Here is a 20,142-nt window from a genome sequence, read left to right on the forward strand (position 1 = left end):
CTGTTTTTAAATATAGTTTGCAAAACATTCTGAATCAGCACCAACACATCTGCCTCATTCTTTTTTTAGCAAAGGCTTGATATTTCATCCTATTGATGTACCTTAATTTCTTTTCTTTTTTTAAAGGATATTTATTTATTTATTTATTTTTGTGAAGATCAGCCCTGAGCTAACATCCATGCTAATCCTCCTCTTTTTGCTGAGGAAGACTGGCTCTGAGCTAACATCTCTTGCCAATCCTCCTCCTTTTTTTTTTCCCCCCCAAAGCCCCAGTAGATAGTTGCATGTCATAGCTGCACATCCTTCTAGTTGCTGTATGAGGGACGTGGCCTCAGCATGCCCGGAGAAGCGGTGCGTCGGTGCACGCCCAGGATCCGAACCGTGGGCCGCCAGTAGTGGAGTGCGCGCACTTAACCGCTAAGCCATGGGGCCGGCCCAGATGTACCTTAATTTCTTTAGCCAGCCCCCTACTGTCCTCAAGGAGTTCCCAGCCTGATGAGGAAGATGAGAAAAGAGTGTGACATGTCCGGAGTAATGGGTGAAGCTCCTGCCCCAGCAGCCATGAGCTCAGGCTTTGAATGTGCTACCAACCCCCTGGATGATGTCCCCAACCTGCTGCCCCTGCCAGCAACCCCCCACCACTCTGGATGAATCCAGACCCCACACAGAGGCACCCTGAGCCTGACGGTGGACCTGCAGCCCAATTCCCCCCACCCATGTGTTCCCTAAGATCCAGAAATGCTGGTAAAACAGGTCTTAGGATGAGGAGAGTCTGACAAATCTCACCTGGAGCAAGAGGTGTTTGGAGGAGGGACTGGAGGGGGCATGTTGGAGGGAAGTGGAGAGGGGCCTGGGGGGCTACAGGCTACAGCCCCATGAGGCTACATCTCTCTGGGCCCATCTTGGAGCTGCTCCCTGGGAAAGGCTGAGAACCTTCTGATCCTAGGAACTGAATGGGGGCCGGGGCTGCACCTTCTCTAGGAGTGGCTCTCTGAGCCAGGAACAAGGCAGGGGGACTGCAGCTTGTGTCAGCAGCTGGGGGCAGGGGGCAGAGGGGCAGGGCAAGCTCAGTGGACTCCCATGTTCTTTCAGTCCAGGCTCTGGATTCTCTGGATTGGCAACCCTCCTCTGACCCCTTCCCTGTCTCTAAGAGGCTTCATGCAGGCCTGACAATCTGGAAAAATCTGTACCTGCCTCCAAAAGGACTCAGAATGCTTTTAAAAAGGATAGTCTTTCTTTTTTTTTTTTTAATAATTTTATTTATTTATTTATTCCCCCAAAGCCCCAGTAGATAGTTGTATGTCATAGCTGCACATCCTTCCAGTTGCTGTATGTGGGACGCGGCCTCAGCATGGCCGGAGAAGCCGTGAGTGAGTGCGCACCTGGGATCCCAACTGGGGCCGCCAGCAGCGGAGCGTGCGCACTTAACCGCCAAGCCATGGGGCCGGCCCAGGACAGTCTTTCTAAACGGCCCACCACTCCTCACAACCACACAGCCCCACTGAACCCCTCCCTGCAGCAGACAGCCTGAAGTTGGGATACTTGGGGAATAGTGGCAAGAACGCTGACCTGGGAGTTAGAGTGCCCGGCTCTAGGCCCAGACCCGCTTTCTACTGGTTATTGATCTTGTCCGAGTCACTTCCTTTCTCTGGCCCTCAGTTTCCCAATATGTAAAATGAAGGTAACTCCTGTCCTGCTACTGCTACCCTTTAAAGATCACACGGAAAAAGCCCTTAACATGCCCACTAGGCCCTGCCCCATAGCCAGTCCAGGCTCACATGGCCCATCCCTCCTCCGACTTCATAACCTTTTATTCCTCAAATCTGCCCAGCTCTTTCTTTACCCTTCCACTAGGCCCTGCCCCATAGCCAGTCCAGGCTCACATGGCCCATCCCTCCTCCGACTTCATAACCTTTTATTCCTCAAATCTGCCCAGCTCTTTCTTTACCCTTCCGGGGTCTTCACATATGCATTTCCTTTGCCTGGAAGGCTTTCCCCTCCCTCTTCTTGTAGTCAATCCCAATTCAGATTAAATGTCACTTCCTTTTGGAAGCCTTTGGCTTGGTACCCTTGTATCTCCTCACAGCATCACAACTATAATGTAAATCTTTATGTATATAAATATTTGATTTCTAGGTCTCCCCCAGAGAGGAGTGGCAGTGCCTGGTACAAAATCAACTCGAAATAAATATTTATTGGATGTTTGGATGGATGGAAGGAAAGTGATGTGCATGTGAAAGCGCGTTGTACCTGAAGGTGCTTTGGAAGGACAGCGGGTCACATAAGCCCTGGACTTTTGAGGTTACTGGGGTCACGCGCTCCCGCACCACATGCGGTCAGAGGACACCCCCCGGGCGCTGGTCTGGGACCCGGAAGCCGGTCTCCCGGCAGCGGACCAGCGCTTTAGCTTCAGTTCCTCGTGACCCCAGGCCCACAGCTGATTGGACGCGGGCCGTCCCGCCCCCTAGTCCCGAGGCCCGAATTGGTTACCCGCGTGGCCGCCGCCAGGCTGAGACCGCTGGACCATGGAGGCGGTGGCGGTGGCCGTGGCGCTGGGGTTCCTGCTCCTGGCCGCGGCCGGGGACGAGGCCCGGGAGGCGGCGGCCGTGCGGGCGCTGCTGACCCGGCTGCTGGGGCCCGGGCCGGCAGCCGCCTTCTCGGTGTCAGTGGAGCGCGCCCTGGCGGCCGAGTCCGGCCTGGACACCTACCGCCTGAGCGGCGGCGGCGCCGGGGCGCGGGTGCAGGTGCTCGGCTCCACCGGTGTGGCCGCCGCCGCGGGGCTGCACCGCTACCTGCGCGACTTCTGCGGCTGCCATGTGGCCTGGTCGGGCTCTCAGCTGCGCCTGCCGCAGCCGCTGCCCGCCGTGCCCGAGGTGCTGACCGAGGCCACACCCAACAGGTACCGGGCCGGACCGCCCGTCCGGCCCCTACGCCCTCGCGCAGCAACCCTGCACCTGCCTCCCGCCTCCAGCCCCCGGGGCGCCCACGCCTCGCTGAAGTCCCGCCCCACCCCAGCGCCAGCCTAGTCCCTAAGGAACTAAGACTGAGAAGGAAGCGCTGGCCCTTAGGGTCACAGGACTCGGGCCTCTAAAAGCCGTGTGTCCTTGAGCAAGTCAGCCTCTCAGAGCTTCAGTTGGCCCATCTGAAAAATGGAAATAATGACACCTACCGTGCAGTGTTGGTTGTGAGGATTTGCACGATGATGGGCGTAGAATTTGTGGTGCAGAATTGGTGATCAGTAAATACTATTCGTTTTCTTCCCCGCCCTCTCTTCAAAGATGCTTACTGAGGAATGACACCGCCCTCTCACAGGCCTCTGTTCTAGCGCTTGCCCCACTGCATGGAGGTGATGCGTTCACACGTGTATCTCCCCATTAGACTGTGGGAAGTGGGACCCCCCCCCCACTCCAGGACAGGGACCAACTTTGCTGTATAGCACTTAAACGCTGTGCACTGGAAGAGCTGAGTGAAAATGGATTATGCTGTTCCAGATATCTGTGAGGCTAGGTGACCCTGGTGGAGTGCTGGGGGCTGGTGGGCTGGCGCTTCAGAAGCTCAGGTACTCGGTCTCAGCTCCACCTGGGGTGGATCCTGGCATGAAGCCGTAGAGAGGCCATGTTTGGACCCCTCCCCTCTGGGCTAGATCTAGGGTAGGGTACGTTCAAGGGCAATGGACCCTCAGGGGTGGGGGACATCCTCTCTGCCCCCAGGGACGTGCCCCAGCTCATGCCCCTGCCCACAGGTACCGCTATTACCAGAACGTGTGCACGCAAAGCTACTCCTTCGTGTGGTGGGACTGGGCCCGCTGGGAGCGGGAGATCGACTGGATGGCGCTGAATGGCATCAACTTGGCGCTGGCCTGGAGCGGCCAGGAGGCCATCTGGCAGCGGGTGGGTGCCCACGACACGGGCCACCCCAGGTGTCCCCACCTCCGCCACATCAGCGTAGTGTCTGGCGCACTGAGAAAAAGGCTCCAGAGTGTTTGTGTTATGCACGATGGCTCCAGCCTTCTGGAAACTGAGGCTTTCATTGCTAAGACAAGCATGTAGGGGTGCTTACCATGGGCTAGACCCCAGCACCCCACTGTAAACAGTTTAAGAAGCTGAGCTTCCCTGTCTCCCCACCTTCACATCCGGTCAGTCAGCGGCTTCTGTGGGTTCTATCTCATTAGCAGCTCTTGGTCTGCCTTATCCTCTCCATCCCCTAGTTCAGGCTCTCACCCCCTCTCCCTGGACCCCTGCAAGAGCCTCTGAACAGGACTCCTGGCTCCCCAGGTTCCACCAAGAGTGTCCTTTCTGAAATGCAAATCTTTGCCTTCAAGCTTTGCGCAGCCTGGGAGCTTCCCTACCTGGGCCCTGAGGGCTCTGGCTGCCCCTGGGGCTGCTTAAGCTCCCTGCAGAGCTGTCCGCACCCATCCTTCTAGCCAGCCCTGCTCCATGAAGCCTTCTGAGGCCCCTTCCCCATCTTGGGGAGAGCCCCTTTGTGCCTCACCTCACGCATGTGACAAGGGTGAGAATATGTAAACCCACCTGTTCACAGATCTGTTTCACCTGGACTGTGGGCTCCTTGCAGGCAGGGTAGCATATTGTCTTAGTAACCCTAGGGCGCAGCACAGAGAAGAGATGAATGGATGTTTGTTGAATGAATGAATCAATGGTTGGAAATGAATGTAATTACTTGTGTGTAATACATCGCCCTCCTCCTCAGGTGTACCTGGCCTTGGGCCTGACCCAGTCAGAGATCGATGAGTACTTCACTGGCCCTGCCTTCTTGGCCTGGGGGCGCATGGGCAACCTGCACACCTGGGATGGCCCCCTGCCCCGCTCCTGGCACCTCAAGCAGCTGTACCTGCAGGTGAAAGGATGGGGAAGGGAAGGGGCAGAATGGGCACTGGACAGTCATGGGCCGGGGAAGTGGTATTGGGCCCACTTCGGGGCTCTTAACAGACCGTGGGGACTCTGGGTGTCCTGGGGCGCGAGGGCCTCCCGCTTGGGCCGTGCTCACCAGCTCCCTGTCCCATTCCTCCCAGCACCGGATCCTGGACCGGATGCGCTCCTTCGGCATGATCCCGGTGTTGCCTGCATTCGCTGGCCATGTCCCCAAGGCTATCACCAGGTGAGGTTTCCCCCTTACCCCCTACTTGGCTCAGAGAGGGAATTTATTTTCCCCTGCAGGCCATGATTTAAAGGAAAACAAGCACTGGATGCAGGCATGGGCTCGAGTCCCGGCTCTGCTACCGAGTAGCCATGTGACCTTGGACAGATTACGTGACTGCTCTTTGCCTCAGTTTCCTCACTTGGAAAATACATATGGCTTGGCACAGAGTCTTAGCAAATGGCAGCTCTTGTTAGTGGTAGTAGGGGTGCACTGGTCTCCTCTGTCCTTCCTGCTCCTCTGCTCCTCTGTGCTACCTCCCCACCCTCTCCTGTGGCTGGGAACATTCTTCAAGGCCCAGCTGAGACCCCTCCTCCTTCAGGAAGCCTAGCCTGGCGTTGGTCACCACCTCCTTCGTGCCCATGAGCACCGGGTTCCCAGTGCTCTCACAGTGCTTGCACACGCTGCTGGCCTTACCGGCCACCCTTCTCCGGTCAGCTGGTGGCAAGAGCTTCGTGCATACATTCAGCGAATCTTTGTCAGGCTGTTTGGGGCTGCCAGACCCAGCTCTGTGCTGGGCCCTGCAGATGCAGTGACAAAGGGGCACTGAGTTCCCGCCCCTGGTGGGAGATAGGTTGGCAGGGGGATGCAATACAATGATAAGGGTGGGAATATGTGTGGGCCCACTTCTCCTCTGTCAAGGTCACTTGTGTGGGGAAGAGGGACAGCAAGGGCTCAGAGCAGAGGCAGTACTGGGCCAGGTCTTGAAAACTGAGTGTCGCTTGTTTCAGCCAGTGGGAGGGGGAGAGATAGCAAAAGCTTTCCAGATGAAGTGAAACTTAAAGGATGTTGGGGGGGCCGGCCCTGTGGCTTGGTGGTTAAGTGCGCGCGCTGCAATGCTGGTGGCCCGGGTTCGGATCCCGGGTGCGCATCGAGGCGCCACTTCTCCGTCCATCCTGAGGCCGAGTCCCACATACAGCAACTAGAAGGATGTGCAGCTATGACATACAACTATCTGCTGGGGCTTTGGGGGGAAAAAATAAAATAAATAAAATCTTTAAAAAAAAAAAATAAATAAATAAATAAATAAAGGATGTTGGGGAATAACCAGCTGGAGAAGCAGGGAGGGAGGAGGAAAGGACTCCAGGCACAGGGCACAGTATGTGCAAAGGCACGGAGGCATGAGAGACCAGGATGAGTTCCAGGAACTGCAGATGAGTTAGTGAGGCTGGCGGTGAATGAGACCGTGTCAGCCTTCAGTAATGTCCACACTGTCATCCCCCCCACCCCAGGGTGTTCCCTCAGGTCAATGTCACCCAGTTGGGCAGCTGGGGACACTTCAACTGCTCCTACTCCTGCTCCTTCCTCCTGGCTCCGGAAGACCGCCTATTCACCATCGTGGGGAGCCGCTTCCTGTGGGAGCTGACCAAAGAGTTTGGAACGGATCACATCTATGGGGCCGACACTTTCAACGAGATGCAGCCCCCCTCCTCGGAGCCCTCCTACCTCGCTGCAGCCACCGCCGCTGTCTACCAGGCCATGATTGCAGGTTCGGTGCCAGGGGCAGTGGGGAAGGGAAGCCCCCCGGACCCTCCGGGAGATGGGGGTGGCCGAACTCAGTGGGGGTGGGAGGAGGGACTGGGAATAATAACACACAGCAATTTACAGTTTACCAAGCCCTTGTACACACACACCATCTCATTTAATAACACTGTGGCTGAGAGGTGAGCTCTGGAGCCAGACAACCTGTCCAAACCCTGGCACTGCTACTTCTTGCCTGTTTGACTTGCAGCAAGTTGCCTCCATCCCAGTGCCTCAGTTGCTTCCTCTGTAAAATGGGCTCCCTCATAAGTAGAATGATGCCCAGCCCAGAGTGAAGTGTCATGAAGTGCTGGCTATTGAAAATATTGTATTTGGTCTCTATCTCCATGCTGAGGTCGGTAACACAGGCCGGAGGTTAGGGGATGTGCCCAGAGCTGGAAGGTGCCCTTCCTGGTGCACAAATGTATACTCAGCGCTCCCTCCTGCCCCTTCAGGGGATGGGTAGAGACGGGCCAGGTCTGGGATGGCGGGGCGGGGAGGCCTCTGTGTCAGCCAGGAATGGAACAAACGGGCTCGGGCTCCCTTGAGCAGCGCTGTTCTGAGCGTGACCAGGACCAGCAGCACCAGCATCACCCCAGGTCTGTATGCGTCAGACCTGCACATTCTCAGGCCCCACCCCAAACCCTGTGAATCACAATGACCGGGGCGAGGGCCCAGGAATCCATGCTTTAACCAGCCCTCCGGGTAATCCTGATGCTCCATAAAGCTTGACAAACACCATCCTGGAGCTCCCAGTTGGGAAGAGGAGGAGAGGGGAAGGGTGTGTGATGGAATGCCCTGCTGGGTGGGGGGTTACAGCGGAAGGAGTGTCCTGCGATAGAGAGTCATTTAACTTCTCTGGACCTCTGTTTCCTCATCTGTAGAATGGGGTGAGTGTTCCTCTGGCCCCCTCTCCTCTCATCACCCCTTTTCTCTGTCCCCCTTGCCCCGACCACAGTGGATCCTGAGGCCACGTGGCTGCTCCAAGGCTGGCTCTTCCAGCACCAGCCCGACTTCTGGGGGCCTGCCCAGGTGGGGGCTGTGCTGAGGGCGGTGCCCCGTGGCCGCCTCCTGGTTCTGGACCTGTTTGCAGAGAGCCAGCCCGTGTATATCCGCACAGCCTCCTTCCAGGGCCAGCCCTTCATCTGGTGCATGCTGCATAACTTCGGGGGCAACCATGGCCTGTTCGGGGCCCTGGAGGCCGTGAACCGAGGCCCTGCAGCTGCCCGCCTCTTCCCCAACTCCACCATGGTAGGTACGGGCATGGCCCCTGAGGGCATCGGCCAGAACGAAGTGGTCTATGCCCTCATGGCTGAGCTGGGCTGGCGGAAGGACCCAGTGGCAGATCTGGGGGCCTGGGTGACCAGCTTTGCGGCCCGGCGTTATGGGGTCTCCCACAAGGACGCAGAGGCAGCTTGGAGGCTACTTCTCAGGAGTGTCTACAACTGCTCCGGCGAGGCCTGCAGTGGGCACAATCGCAGCCCCCTGGTCAGGCGGCCATCCCTGCAGATGGTTACCACTGTCTGGTACAACCGATCAGACGTGTTTGAGGCCTGGGGGCTGCTGCTGACTGCTGCTCCCGCCCTGGCCAGCAGCCCGGCCTTCCGCTACGACCTGGTGGACGTCACTCGCCAGGCCGCCCAGGAGCTGATCAGCTTGTATTATGAGGAGGTGAGGACCACCTACCGGAACAAGGAGCTGGTTCCCCTGTTGCGGGCCGGAGGCATGCTGGCCTACGAGCTTCTGCCCGCACTGGACAAGGTGCTGGCTAGTGACAGCCACTTCCTGCTGGGCAGCTGGCTGGAGCAGGCCCACGAGGCGGCAGTCAGTGAGGCCGAGGCCCATTTCTATGAGCAGAACAGTCGCTACCAGCTGACCCTCTGGGGGCCAGAGGGGAACATTCTAGACTATGCCAACAAGCAGCTGGCGGGACTGGTGGCCAACTACTACACCCCCCGCTGGCGGCTCTTCATGGAGATGCTGGTTGAGAGCCTGGCCCAAGGCATCCCCTTCCAACAGCACCAGTTTGACAAGAACGCCTTCCAGCTGGAGCAGGCCTTCGTCCTCAGCACACAGAGATATCCTAGCCAGCCCCAAGGGGACACCGTGGACCTAGCCAAGAAGTTCTTTCTCAAATATTACCCCCGGTGGGTGGCTGGCTCTTGTGACAGATTAACCACCCCTGGGTCATGTTCTCCTCAAACTCCAACTCCAGGCAGGTTCCTGGGGCCTGGAGCTGGACAAGCGTCACAGAAGGTCCCCAGGCCTGGGTGAAGGAACTCAAGACATACTGGTGGGATCAGGTATGGGCCGTTTGGAGGGAGATAAGCTGCCCTCCCCCACTACCCCAAGTTTGGGATCAAAGTACTGTTTTAACACAACTTAATAAACTGATGAATCACCTAGACTTGTCTGTCAGAATGTCACTGCCATGATGCCTGGGAGGACTCAGGGCTATAGTGTGCACAATGGTGTGGGGCCAGTTCTCCCTGCTGCCTTGCCTCAGCCTCCCCATTTTTAATACTAACCCCTGGGCTTTGAACTGAGAATGCCCTCCGAAAGCAATTACATTCACAACCTCAGTGGCAAACTTAATTGTCCCTGTGGGACACAGGCATGCCCAGGGGAAGATGTGCCCAGGGCTACTCAGTGCCCACACGGGAGCCCACACCTCCTGCTTGCAAAATTTTACCGTCCCTCTGACCAACTACTAAGGAACTGACGTCCCAAGCATTGGCCTCATCTCTGCCTTAACCTGGGGCAGGGTGGGGAGAGCAGGCCAGGGACCCAGAGGAGGGCTCAGCCTTGAGATTGCATGGCAGACATAACAAGGGGTGGGGACCCTGGCGGGCAAGGCGTGGCGTAGCACGTGATATCCAGCCCAGAGACCCGGGTCTAGCACTCTCAGGCGCCTCCTGTACCTGACTGGTCTCCTCATGGACTGCACCGTGGTGCTCATCACCGGCTGTTCTTCGGGCATTGGCCTGCACCTGGCCCTGCGTCTGGCATCTGACCCGTCCCGAAGTTTCAAAGGTACGGGAGGGCACGAAGTTGGAGAAAAGGGAGCAGCCCCTGGTCCAAGGGGGCCTAGGTAGCTGTAAGCAGGGAATTCAGATCCTCGTCTTCTGCCCAAACCTCCAGTGTATGCCACGCTGCGGGACCTGAGGGCGCAGGGCCCGCTGTGGGAGGCGGCCCGGGCCCGAGGGTGCCCTCCCGGCTCCCTGGAGACCTTGCAGATGGACGTGAGGGACGCAGATTCCGTGGCCGCTGCCCGGACACGCGTGACCGAGGGCCGCGTGGACGTGCTGGGTGAGTCTCCCCGCAACATACGTACGGGAGCCTTGTGTCCAAACCAAGATGTCCTCGCCCTGTGTCCAAACCAAGATGTCCTGAGGCCCAGGGAACCCGTCGGAGGGCCGTGAGTGAGGTGGGCGGGTCGGGCCTCCCTCCCTACAGTGTGTAACGCGGGCCGGGGCCTGCTCGGGCCGCTCGAGGTGCTCACGGCGGGGGCCGTGGCCTCCGTGCTGGACGTGAACGTGGCCGGGACCGTGCGGACGCTGCAGGCCTTCCTGCCGGACATGAAGCGCCGCCGCTCGGGACGCATATTGGTGACCGGGAGCATGGGAGGCTTGATGGGTGAGTGGGAGCGGGCGGCACGCAGCGGGAGGGGCGGGCCTGGTGAGACTGGCCCCGGGCTGCAGGGTGCGCAGCGGGCTCTCCACGGATCCCCTCCCCGACGCGCCTCAGCAGCCTCATCTCCCTTCGAAGGGCTGCCCTTCAACACCGTTTACTGCGCCAGCAAGTTCGCCATCGAAGGTTTATGCGAGAGTTTGGCGGTTCTGCTGCAGCCCTTCGGGGTCCAGTGAGTCACCGCCCCGCCCCCGACCCGTCTGAACCCTGACTTTGGGAAGCCCAGCACCCCGTCTTGTTGAAGCCGCTCTCAAGCGTTCTCCCTGGCTCTCCCTACTGCGGCTCGCCTTTGTTGTGTGCCAGGCACTGCACTGGGCGCTTGGCACGGGTTATCTCACTTCTCCTACCGACCTAGCTGGTGAGGTGTCGGTATTGTTACTGGGAAGCTCAGGCCCAGGGAGGTTAGGTGACTGGCCCAAGGTCACATAGCTGTAAGTGACCCAGCCAGGTTGGAATTCTGACTCCAGAGTCTCTCTCCCATCCTCAAATGGATGTGGAAGCGCTTTTCGGGCCGTAAACCGCTTTTCAAATGCTCTGGTTATCTAAAGCGCCCCCCGCCCGCGCGCAGACTCCTCCCGGCCCTCCGCTCCCCGCTCGGCGGCCCCTCGCAGCCGCCCGCGCCCACTCGCCGCTCTCGGGCCCGCAGCGTGAGCCTCATCGAGTGCGGCCCGGTGCACACCGCCTTCCAGGAGAAGCTGGAGGGCGGCCCGGGCGGGCAGCTGGACGGCGCAGACGCCGAGACCCGCGAGCTCTTCTCCCGCTACCTGCGCCACTGCGAGCAGGTCTACTGCGAGGCGGCGCAGGACCCGGAGGAGGTGGCAGAGGTGGGCGCCGGGCGGGGCTCCGGGAGCGGGGCGGCACGCGAGTCCACGCGCCGAGTCCCGGCCAGCGCGTCTCCTCCCGCCGCCGCAGGTCTTCCTCACCGCGCTGCGCGCCCCGCGGCCGGCCCTGCGCTACTTCAGCACCGAGCGCTTCCTGCCCCTGGCACAGCTGCGCCTCTCCGACCCCAGTGGCTGCAGCTACGTGGCCGCCATGCACAGCGCAGTGTTCGCCGACGAGCCCGCCGAGGACCCCGACGGGCCCGGGCGGAGGCCGGAGCCGGAGAAGTGGGGGGGCCCTGAGCTCGGCGCTCCTCCCGCTGCCCCGCAATAATAAAGGCTTGGTCCATCGCTGTCTCCCGCGTCCTCCTTTGCGCCCCCGGGGGTGTGCGGCTGAGGGATGGAGCAGGGCTCCTTACTGCGCTGCACTTGCGCCACAGCTGGCCGGTGCAGCGGCTGGGTGATAAGGAAGGAGCCTGTTCGCTGCGGTCCTCGGAAACTGAAGCCCGGAAAGAGGAAGGAGCTAGCCTAGGGTCAGCCTCAAGTCCACCGCAGAGCGGGGAGTAGAATGGTCCCTGAATTCCCAAGGGGTGTTTGCAGCAGTAGGAGTTAGGCAGACTTGGGTGGGGGGAGAGTTGGGTTGTGGTCTGAATCTGTTTTCTCCCATGTAAAATGAGTATAATATCTATGTCATGGATTGTGGTGATGAATAAATGAAAAGTAATAGGATATATTGGAGTATATGAGAAAGCCATTCGTTTTAAAACTGATCCGGCCTGACTTGGTTTTTCCAGAAAGACCTGATGTGGCCTGTTGAGCATGCATTGTGCATCTGCTTTAAACATTTACAATGTCCCAAAGACAACAATGATGCCCTTAAAGATAGGAATGTTGCATCTCTTTAAGGATAAGCGTTTCTTCCCAGAAGCCAAGGATTAATTACTGACCTGCTGTGCTCACCTTACGACCACTGACCTGGTGTGCCAGCCAACCATCTCATGAAAGTAGTAAAAGAGACATTCCTGTCATATGTGATGTATGCCCTTTGTTCCAAGATGGTATGTAGCCATTCTGTACACCCCACTTCTTCAGTGTGCTTCCTTACTTGGGGAAGGAAGGCCCCGAGCTATAGTCCTCAGACCTGGCTCATATAATAAACTCACCCCTGTTTTGATTTGTAGATTGATTACTCATTATTTGTGTCAACATTTCTTGGCATAGTTTCAGCAGGATTTCAGAGAAACCCGTTGGAGACCACCTGGAATCCATACTGAATGGGCGTTCAGTACCAATAGTGGCCTATTGAGCCCCTGGGATCACTGCATTCTTCAGGTGACCCCTGTGAGTTCTCCTGAAACTCAGACCTCCTTATTTTAAGTCAATGGTCCAGTTATATGAGCTCTTTCGAGCCTTAAGACTAGGTGTCTTAAGGGGGTACCGGTACACACCCTAGGTAAGAGGAATCTAGGGGGAATTTCCTAGGCCAGGGAAGCCTAGGGGGAACTTTGGAGTGAATGGGGTAGACTGCCCTTTTTAATTTGGCTTTACATGGGAAAGAATTGTGTTTATAAAGTCTGAACAAACTGCTTGACAGAGAAATGAGTCTGAACTTGTTCAGCTCCAAGGAGACCCCACACAAGCTCCTTCCAGCTGAAAGGCATTCTCAGGTGACTGAGAACCATGTGGACGTGCGGGAGGATCAATCCTCATGACTCCTATCGGTCCCATAGGGAACTCCACTATCACTCACGTTAATTAATTAAAGGCTGGTTGGGGGATATGCAAATGAGGAGTGGTCTGCCAGCGCTCAGAGCCCCCACAGCAGTTTTAGACTGCCAGTGGGAGAAACTGAGGCACATAAGAGAATGTTTACAACCTTTCTCTAGGGAGTAACACTCACAAGCAGCACATTTCTGACCCACTACACTGTCCCTAGAAGTTGTTCAGGCTTTATAGTAAAACAAAACTAATAGAAAAATCAGAAATTGAGCTTCTAAAAGCTTACCAGTTCCCAAATGGGCCGCCTCCTCTGGGAACTCCAGCTGGCTTCATGCTGAGACTTGCAAGTGCTTAACAAAATGGGAATAACTGTAAACGGCTGGCAAGATAATCTGGGATAATTTAAAATTACAGTGGCCAATTTGGGGCTCCTTTTTAAGAGCCAGATAACAGAGAACTCTTTTTTTTTAAATTATTTTATTGAGGTCATATTGGCTTACAACAGTGTGTAAATTTCAGGTGTACATCACTATATTTCAGTTTCTGTATAGACTGCATTGTGTTCGCCACCAACAGTCCAGTTTTCATCCGTCACCATACATATGTGCCCCTTTACCCCTTTTGTCCTCCCCCTACTCGAGAAATCTTTAAAGAGTCAAGCTCGGCAACTTCTAGCTCAATTGATCAAAAACTAAAGGTTCCAAAAGCTGTAAATATTTACGAAGAACAGCAAAAATCTTACCAAGCTTGTTTTGTGTCCCGAGGGCTTGGCTTAATAATCATCAGATTGGGGCCCCAAAATATGGCTGGACACAAATGTGGTTGCACCCTATCTTGCAGTCAGAGATGGTTGGACAGAAATGCGGGTTGCACTTCCTTTTGTGGCTAAGATTCCTACCAAACTGCCACCAGCCTCAGGGGAATTATATTGGCCATTAGAAGGAACATTCTGATTAGATAAGATCATTTAAGAAGTGCACTTAAAAGCAAAAACTTCAAAATTCCAAGATAACCTTACTGAGGGGCCAGCCCTGTGGCCTAGCGGTTAAGTTCAGCATGCTCCACTTCAGCAGCCTGGGTTCAGTTCCTGGGCGCAGACCAACACCACTCATCGGCGTCCATGCTGTGGCAGCAACCCATATACAAAATAGAGGAAGATTGGCACAGATGTTAGCTCAGAGCGAATCTTCCTCAGCAAAAGAAAAAAAAAATGAAAAGAAAAAATCAAAATAACCTTATTGAAAGTTTTTTTTTTATTGACGTCTTAATAGTTTATAACACTGTGAAATTTTGGTTGTACATTTTTGTTTGTCAATCACCATATACATGTCTCCCTTCACCCCTTGTGCTCACCCCCCACCCCCGTTGCCCCTGGTAAACACAATACAGTTTCCTCTGTCCATCTGTTGGTTTATATTCCACATATGAGTGAGATCATATGGTATTTGTCTTTCTCTTTCTGGCTTATTTCACTTAACATAACACCCTCCAGGTCCATCCATGTTGCTGCACATGGGACGATTTTGTCTTTTTTTATGGCTGAGTAGTATTCCATTGTGTGTGTGTATATATATATGTATATGTGTGTGTGTATGCGTGTATATATATATATATACACGCATACACACACCACATCTTGATCCAGTCATCAGTCGAGGGACACTTGGGTTCCTTCCACTTCTTGGTTATAGTGAATAATGCTGCAATGAACATAGGGGTGAATAAGCCTCTTTGGATTGTTGATTTCAGGTTCATTGGATAGATTCCCAGTAGTGGGATAGCTGGATCATAGGGTATTTCTATTTTTGATTTTTTTTCAGGAATCTCCATACCGTTTTCCATAGAGGCTGCAAAAGTTGCATTCCCACCAGCTGTGTATGAGGGTTCCTGTTTCTCCACTTCCTCTCCAACATTTGTTGTTTTTTGTCTTGGTGATTCTAGCCATTCTAATGGGCGTGAGGTGATATCTTAGTGTTGTTTTGATTTGCATTTCCCTGATGATTAGTGATGTTGAACATCTTTTCATGTGCCTATTGGCCATCTGTATATCTTCTTTTTTTTTTTTAAACAAGATCTTTTTAATTTTATTTATTTTTTTCCCCCCAAAGCCCCAGTAGATAGTTGTATGTCATAGTTGCACATCCTTCTAGTTGCTGTATGTGGGACGCGGGCCCAGCATGGCCGGAGAAGTGGTGCATTGCTGCGCACCCAGGATCCGAACCCGGGCTGTCAGCAGCGGAGCGCCCGCACTTAACCGCTAAGCCACGGGGCGGTCCTACCATCTGTATATCTTCTTTGGAGAAGTGTGTGTTCATTTCCTCTGCCCATTTTTTGATCAGGTTGTTTGTTTTTTTGTTGTGCAGTTGTGTGAGTTCTTTATATATTATGGAGATTAACCCCTAGTCAGATATATGTTTTGCAGATATTTTCTCCCAGCTGGTGGGTTGTCTATTCATTTTGATCCTGGTCTCATTCGTCTTGTAGAAGCTCTTTAATCTGATGAAGTCCCACTTGCTTATTTTTTCTTTAGTTTCTCTAATCCGAGTAGGCATGGCATCCGAAAAGATTCTTTTATGACCAATGTCAAATAGTGTGTTGCCTATATTTCCTTCTATGAGTTTTATAGTTTCAGGTCTCACCTTCAGGTCCTTTGATCCATTTTGGGTTAATTTTTGTGAATGGCAATAGCAGATGGTCTGCTTACATTCTTTTGCATGTGGCTGTCCAGTTTTCCCAGCACCATTTAAAAATAACCTTATTGAAAGTTTTGTTGCAAAAAGCTAATAGAAAATTAAGGTATAGGGGCCTGCCCCGTGGCATAGCAGTTAAGTGCATGCGCCGTGCTGATGGCAGCCCGGGGTTGGGATCCCGGGTGTGCACCGATGCACCGCTTGTCAGGTCATGCTGTGGCGGCATCACATATAAAGTGGAGGAAGATGGGCACAAATGTTAGCCCAGGGCCGGTCTTCCTCAGCAAAAAGAGGAGGATTGGCATGGATGTTAGCTCAGGGCTGATCTTCCTCACAAAAAAAAAAAAAAAAAAGAACATTAAGTTATAAAAGGTCCCTAAAAGAAAAATATATTAAGTCATGGTTTTACAGACACCCTCATAATCTACCTTCAAAAGAGGGTGCAACATGAGCTCCTCCCAGAGTTAACGAGACTCAGAGATTTTCTTGGACACTGCAACGTTAAAGATTAATGGAATTGTTCAATACTGCCCGGTATAGTTACTGTTTGTCTGGCTGAAACCTGGCAAGATATTTGAAAGGATTTAGCAACTTATGGTCAGAAATTCAGCCAAACTGGAAGCTGATATTCAGAACCTGATAGGAATTTTTTTTTCCAGGCCTTCTTCCCTAAGTTAAAATGAAACTAAAGCTCCCAGAGGGAAAGAAGCAAATTAGGGATGACGTAGTTGGACAGGTAGATCAACCTGTAATGTCACTTAAGTTACAACCCAAATTTCTGAGGAATTAAGAGCAACTGTCCTCAACTTACAAACCTTTGCAAAACTAGAAAGCAACTCTAGAGGCAATTCAGATCCCTCCCATTTCCTTTATCTCAAAAGGCTTATAGCCTCCCCAGGAACTGTTATCTGGCCCATCACCAATTCCCAAGACTGAAGGAAAAAAAGAGAGAGAAGGAGAGCTTTGTATTACTGTACCTGACTCATGGCAGTAATTTAAAAATAATAGCTGTGGAGTCTCTCTGTGTGTGTTTATTTATATATATGTGTGTGTGATATTTTTTACCTCCAGATGGTATAATTCCTAAAAGAGCTCTATTTAATTGGCTTAAAGTATGCACTTATATAAATGTAATGGAAACTAACCCAAATGTCTTTCAAGTTAACATGCTATAAAACAATCTTTGGTCAGTGAAAGCTTGTTTAAGTTTGTTGGTTTGATTAAAATAAACATGCTTTCAGAGTTATCAACATGGGATGTGATACAGACATGTTATCTCTGTCACAAAATTTGTCAGCAAATAACTTAGAATAGTAGTTGATTTTGCTAATGCCTCATGAAGTTTTGTAGGCAATCTAAATAATTATTGGGAACAAGTAAACTAAATAGATGTGAAAGAGATAAAATGTTGTACTTAAAATAACTTTGGAATATTTAACAATAATGATGTGTTATGGTGTATGTACTTAAAATAACTTTGGAATATATTTTTGCATATTTGGAAATTACCCTGCTCCATGCGCTGTCATCGCCCCTGGATTATTGCAGTAGCTTTCTAACTGGTTTCCCCGATTCCACCCTGGCCCACCAACAGTCAAATTTCCACAATGCAGCCGGAATTTTCTTTTAAAAATGAAAGTCTGATCATTTCATTTCTCTGCTCAAAACACCTCGTGTGGCTTCCTATCTCAGTCAAATGCAAGATTTTCCCCTTCAAGACCTTCTTTGATCCTCCTTTCTTTTCTTTTCTTTTTTTTTTTTTTGTGAGGAAGATCAGCCCTGAGCTAACATCCACACCAATTCTTCCTCTTTTTGCTGAGGAAGACTGGCCCTGGGCTAACATCCGTGCCCATCTTCCTCCACTTTATACTGGACGCTGCCACAGCATGGCTTGACAAGTGGTACGTCAGTGCGCGCCCGTGATCCGAACCCAGGCCACCAGCAGCGGAGCGCGAACACTTAACCACTACGCCGCAGGGCCAGCCCCGTGATCCTCCTTTCAGACCTCATCTCTCACCACTCTCCATCATCTGATTCAGCCCTACTGGCCTTCTGCCCCAGGGCCTTTGAACTGGTTGTTCCCTCTGTCTGGTTCACTTTCCCTGATCTCTGATTCCATCTCTTCCTTCAGGTCTTTGCTGTTTTCCTGGACAACTCTATCTAAAGTAGCATTCCCTCCCCTCCACTGTGGTCCCTGTATCCTGTTTTATTTTTCTTCATAGCACTTATCACTAGATGTGTTATAGATTTATTTATTGACTTATTGACTTTATTGTTATAGATTTATTTATAGCCTTCATCACCTCATCCCAAGATGCACAGGAATCTAAGCTCCAGGCGGGTAGGGACTTTGTTTTGTTCACTGGTTGATCCCTTGTGCCTAGAACCATTCCTGATCGTGGGAGGCACTAAATACACATTCACTGAGTAAAAGTGACTGTTGGTTTGCAACCTCAGTTCCCTGGGTGAAATCTGACACTGGCCCTTGTACACAGACGGCAAGGACAGACCAAAGAAAGAGGCAGGCCACTCCAGATGGGTAGGTGGCAGGTTTAATAAGTAAGGGAAGTTACTCACGAGGCTTGTCTTGGGTGGTCACAAGATGAGTAGATCTCCACACCTGTGCGCCGAATTTTTTGTGTGTGTGTGAGGCAGATCAGTCCTGAGCTAACATCCATGCCAATCTTCCTCTTTTTTTTTTTGCTGAGGAAGACTGGCCCTGAGCTAACATCCGTGCCCAACTTCCTCCACTCTGTATGGGACACCACCACAGCATGGCCTGACAAGCGGTGCGTTGGTGCGCACCCGGGATCCGAACCCAGGCCACCAGCAGTGGAGCGCTCGCACTTAACCGCTATGCCACGGGGCTGGCCCTCAACAACACATTGCTTTCTCAAGGCTGCATCCTTGAAAATGTCCAGCTTGAGGGTGAACCAGAGGTCACATCCTCTCGATGACCTTTTCTAACACTCCACCCCTTGTGACCAGCTCTTACAATCTTACATGCCCGCCTCTTCCACAACGTGCCCTGAATGGTCAGCAAGGGGTTTCATGGAGGGGGCTCATTTGGTTACTGTCTGGCTGCATTGGAGTCAGATACCACAGTAATAATAGAGGCACATGCAAGAGAAAACACAGATTAAGACAATGATTCCCAAAATAAGTAATGATTTTTTCTACCAGGAGCCTCATGATTTGAACCACCGATTTATTAAGTCCCCTAGGCTGGGGGTCGGATCATTCAGGGCATTCACTTGTGTCGTCACGTGATTTAATAAAAATGATACATTAACAGACTCATCCCGTGTGAACACACAACATTCTGCTTGGATAATGGCACTGGTGCCTCCTTGCAAGGCAGTAATGATGTCCAAGTCATCCTAATTTGGAGGACAGCTTTTCTTATTAGAGACTTTTCAGTGCTCAGTAAGGTCAGAGTTTGTTGGCTATCATTCAAGTCTCGCTGGGTGAATTTAGTAAGGGTTTCTATGTGAGCTATAACGTCATACAGGCCAATAAGACAGTGGCCAAATGATCGTACCAGTGGAAAACAGAACGTGCCCACCTGGCCTCGAGGAGAGGGAGGTTGGCAGGTTTAGGAACTTGACCTGGTTGTGTATACCACACATGTTGGCCGAGGGAGGCAGCACTGTCAGGCGTGAGAAGATGGACTGGGGGTGCGTGTTCCATTCCATTACAGTGCGTTTCCACAGGTCCAGCTTGCAGCGGGACAATGAGATCCCAGTGGAGGCTAAGTAGTTCCCCTCACCCAGGGGTGCAAAGTAACTCACTCATCCCAGTGGGCCGTCCCATTGCAAATTCCAGTATTCCAATGCCTTTCCCAGGCGTGATGGGGCTTGGTGTTCTCAGCAGCACTGCACATTGATCCACAGTGAGAGTCAGGGCACTGGCTGTTTCTCGCGACTTCCATACCTTTACAGTATTGAGTGTCTCAGCAGGGGTCCGCAGTCTGGCATATGGGGCAACAAGCCCTACTGGTTGATCATTCAACTGTATTGAAGCCTGGGATGGTACTTTAGTCCACCCGGCCAGGGTAGTTTTACTTGTTAGTAATTTAATCTAACTTAATAGTCCATTTTTTCTTTCTACTAACCTTGCTTTTTAGATTTTAGGGGAGACGGAGCCTCCATTCGATGTCGTGTTCTTTTGCCCAGTCTTGCGCATGATGACCTTTGAAATGTGACCCCCAATCACTGTCTATTCAAGGAGGGTATCCATACATGGTACTCATCTTCTCTAATCCCCTACTGGTGGCAGCCTGGTTTGCACAAAGACAGCGGAAAGCTTGGATTAGGCCACACGCAGTGTCCACACACACCAGGGTGTATTTACAACCCTCACCTGGAGGGAGAGGCCAATACAATCAATTTACCAATTTCTTACCGGTTGGGAACTCCGGTGGATGGCCCCAGACTCCTTTGGCAGTTGCCTTGGGCGTTGTTAAGAACACACAGGACAGCAATGTGCAGTAGGGGCATGTTATCCAACCCCTAAGAATGTGAAAGAGGTGCAAGGCGTTGTAGGGATTT

At 52.8% G+C, this 20,142-nt stretch overlaps 2 protein-coding genes across 5 annotated transcripts; both read left to right on the top strand.

Annotated features, from left to right (window-relative positions):
• Window positions 1–2,510: 2,510 nt before the first annotated feature.
• Window positions 2,511–9,080, top strand: NAGLU (N-acetyl-alpha-glucosaminidase). Of its 4 annotated transcripts, none has more exons than XM_004434447.3 (6): window positions 2,511–2,899; window positions 3,743–3,890; window positions 4,708–4,854; window positions 5,030–5,115; window positions 6,387–6,643; window positions 7,634–9,080. In XM_004434447.3, the coding sequence occupies exons 1-6, from the start codon at window positions 2,526–2,528 to the stop codon at window positions 8,947–8,949; spliced, it is 2,328 nt and encodes a 775-aa protein (XP_004434504.1). In that variant the 5' UTR covers window positions 2,511–2,525; the 3' UTR covers window positions 8,950–9,080. The 4 variants fall into 4 exon arrangements, with proteins under 4 accessions (XP_004434504.1, XP_087297320.1, XP_087297321.1 ...); XM_087441195.1 differs by having other exon boundaries at window positions 2,659–2,873; XM_087441196.1 differs by lacking the exon at window positions 2,511–2,899 and adding an exon at window positions 3,241–3,346.
• Window positions 9,081–9,545: 465 nt separating this feature from the next.
• Window positions 9,546–11,538, top strand: HSD17B1 (hydroxysteroid 17-beta dehydrogenase 1). Its single transcript, XM_004434446.3, is given in 7 exon segments — window positions 9,546–9,708; window positions 9,817–9,984; window positions 10,132–10,311; window positions 10,444–10,537; window positions 11,012–11,189; window positions 11,278–11,443; window positions 11,446–11,538. Coding segments are annotated over 7 exon segments (924 nt in total). The 5' UTR covers window positions 9,546–9,611; the 3' UTR covers window positions 11,487–11,538.
• The last annotated feature ends 8,604 nt before the right edge of the window (window positions 11,539–20,142 follow it).

Source organism: Ceratotherium simum, chromosome 16, assembly GCF_057802395.1.
Source record: "Ceratotherium simum simum isolate JZ-2026a chromosome 16, ASM5780239v1, whole genome shotgun sequence".
Lineage (NCBI taxonomy): Eukaryota > Metazoa > Chordata > Mammalia > Perissodactyla > Rhinocerotidae > Ceratotherium > Ceratotherium simum.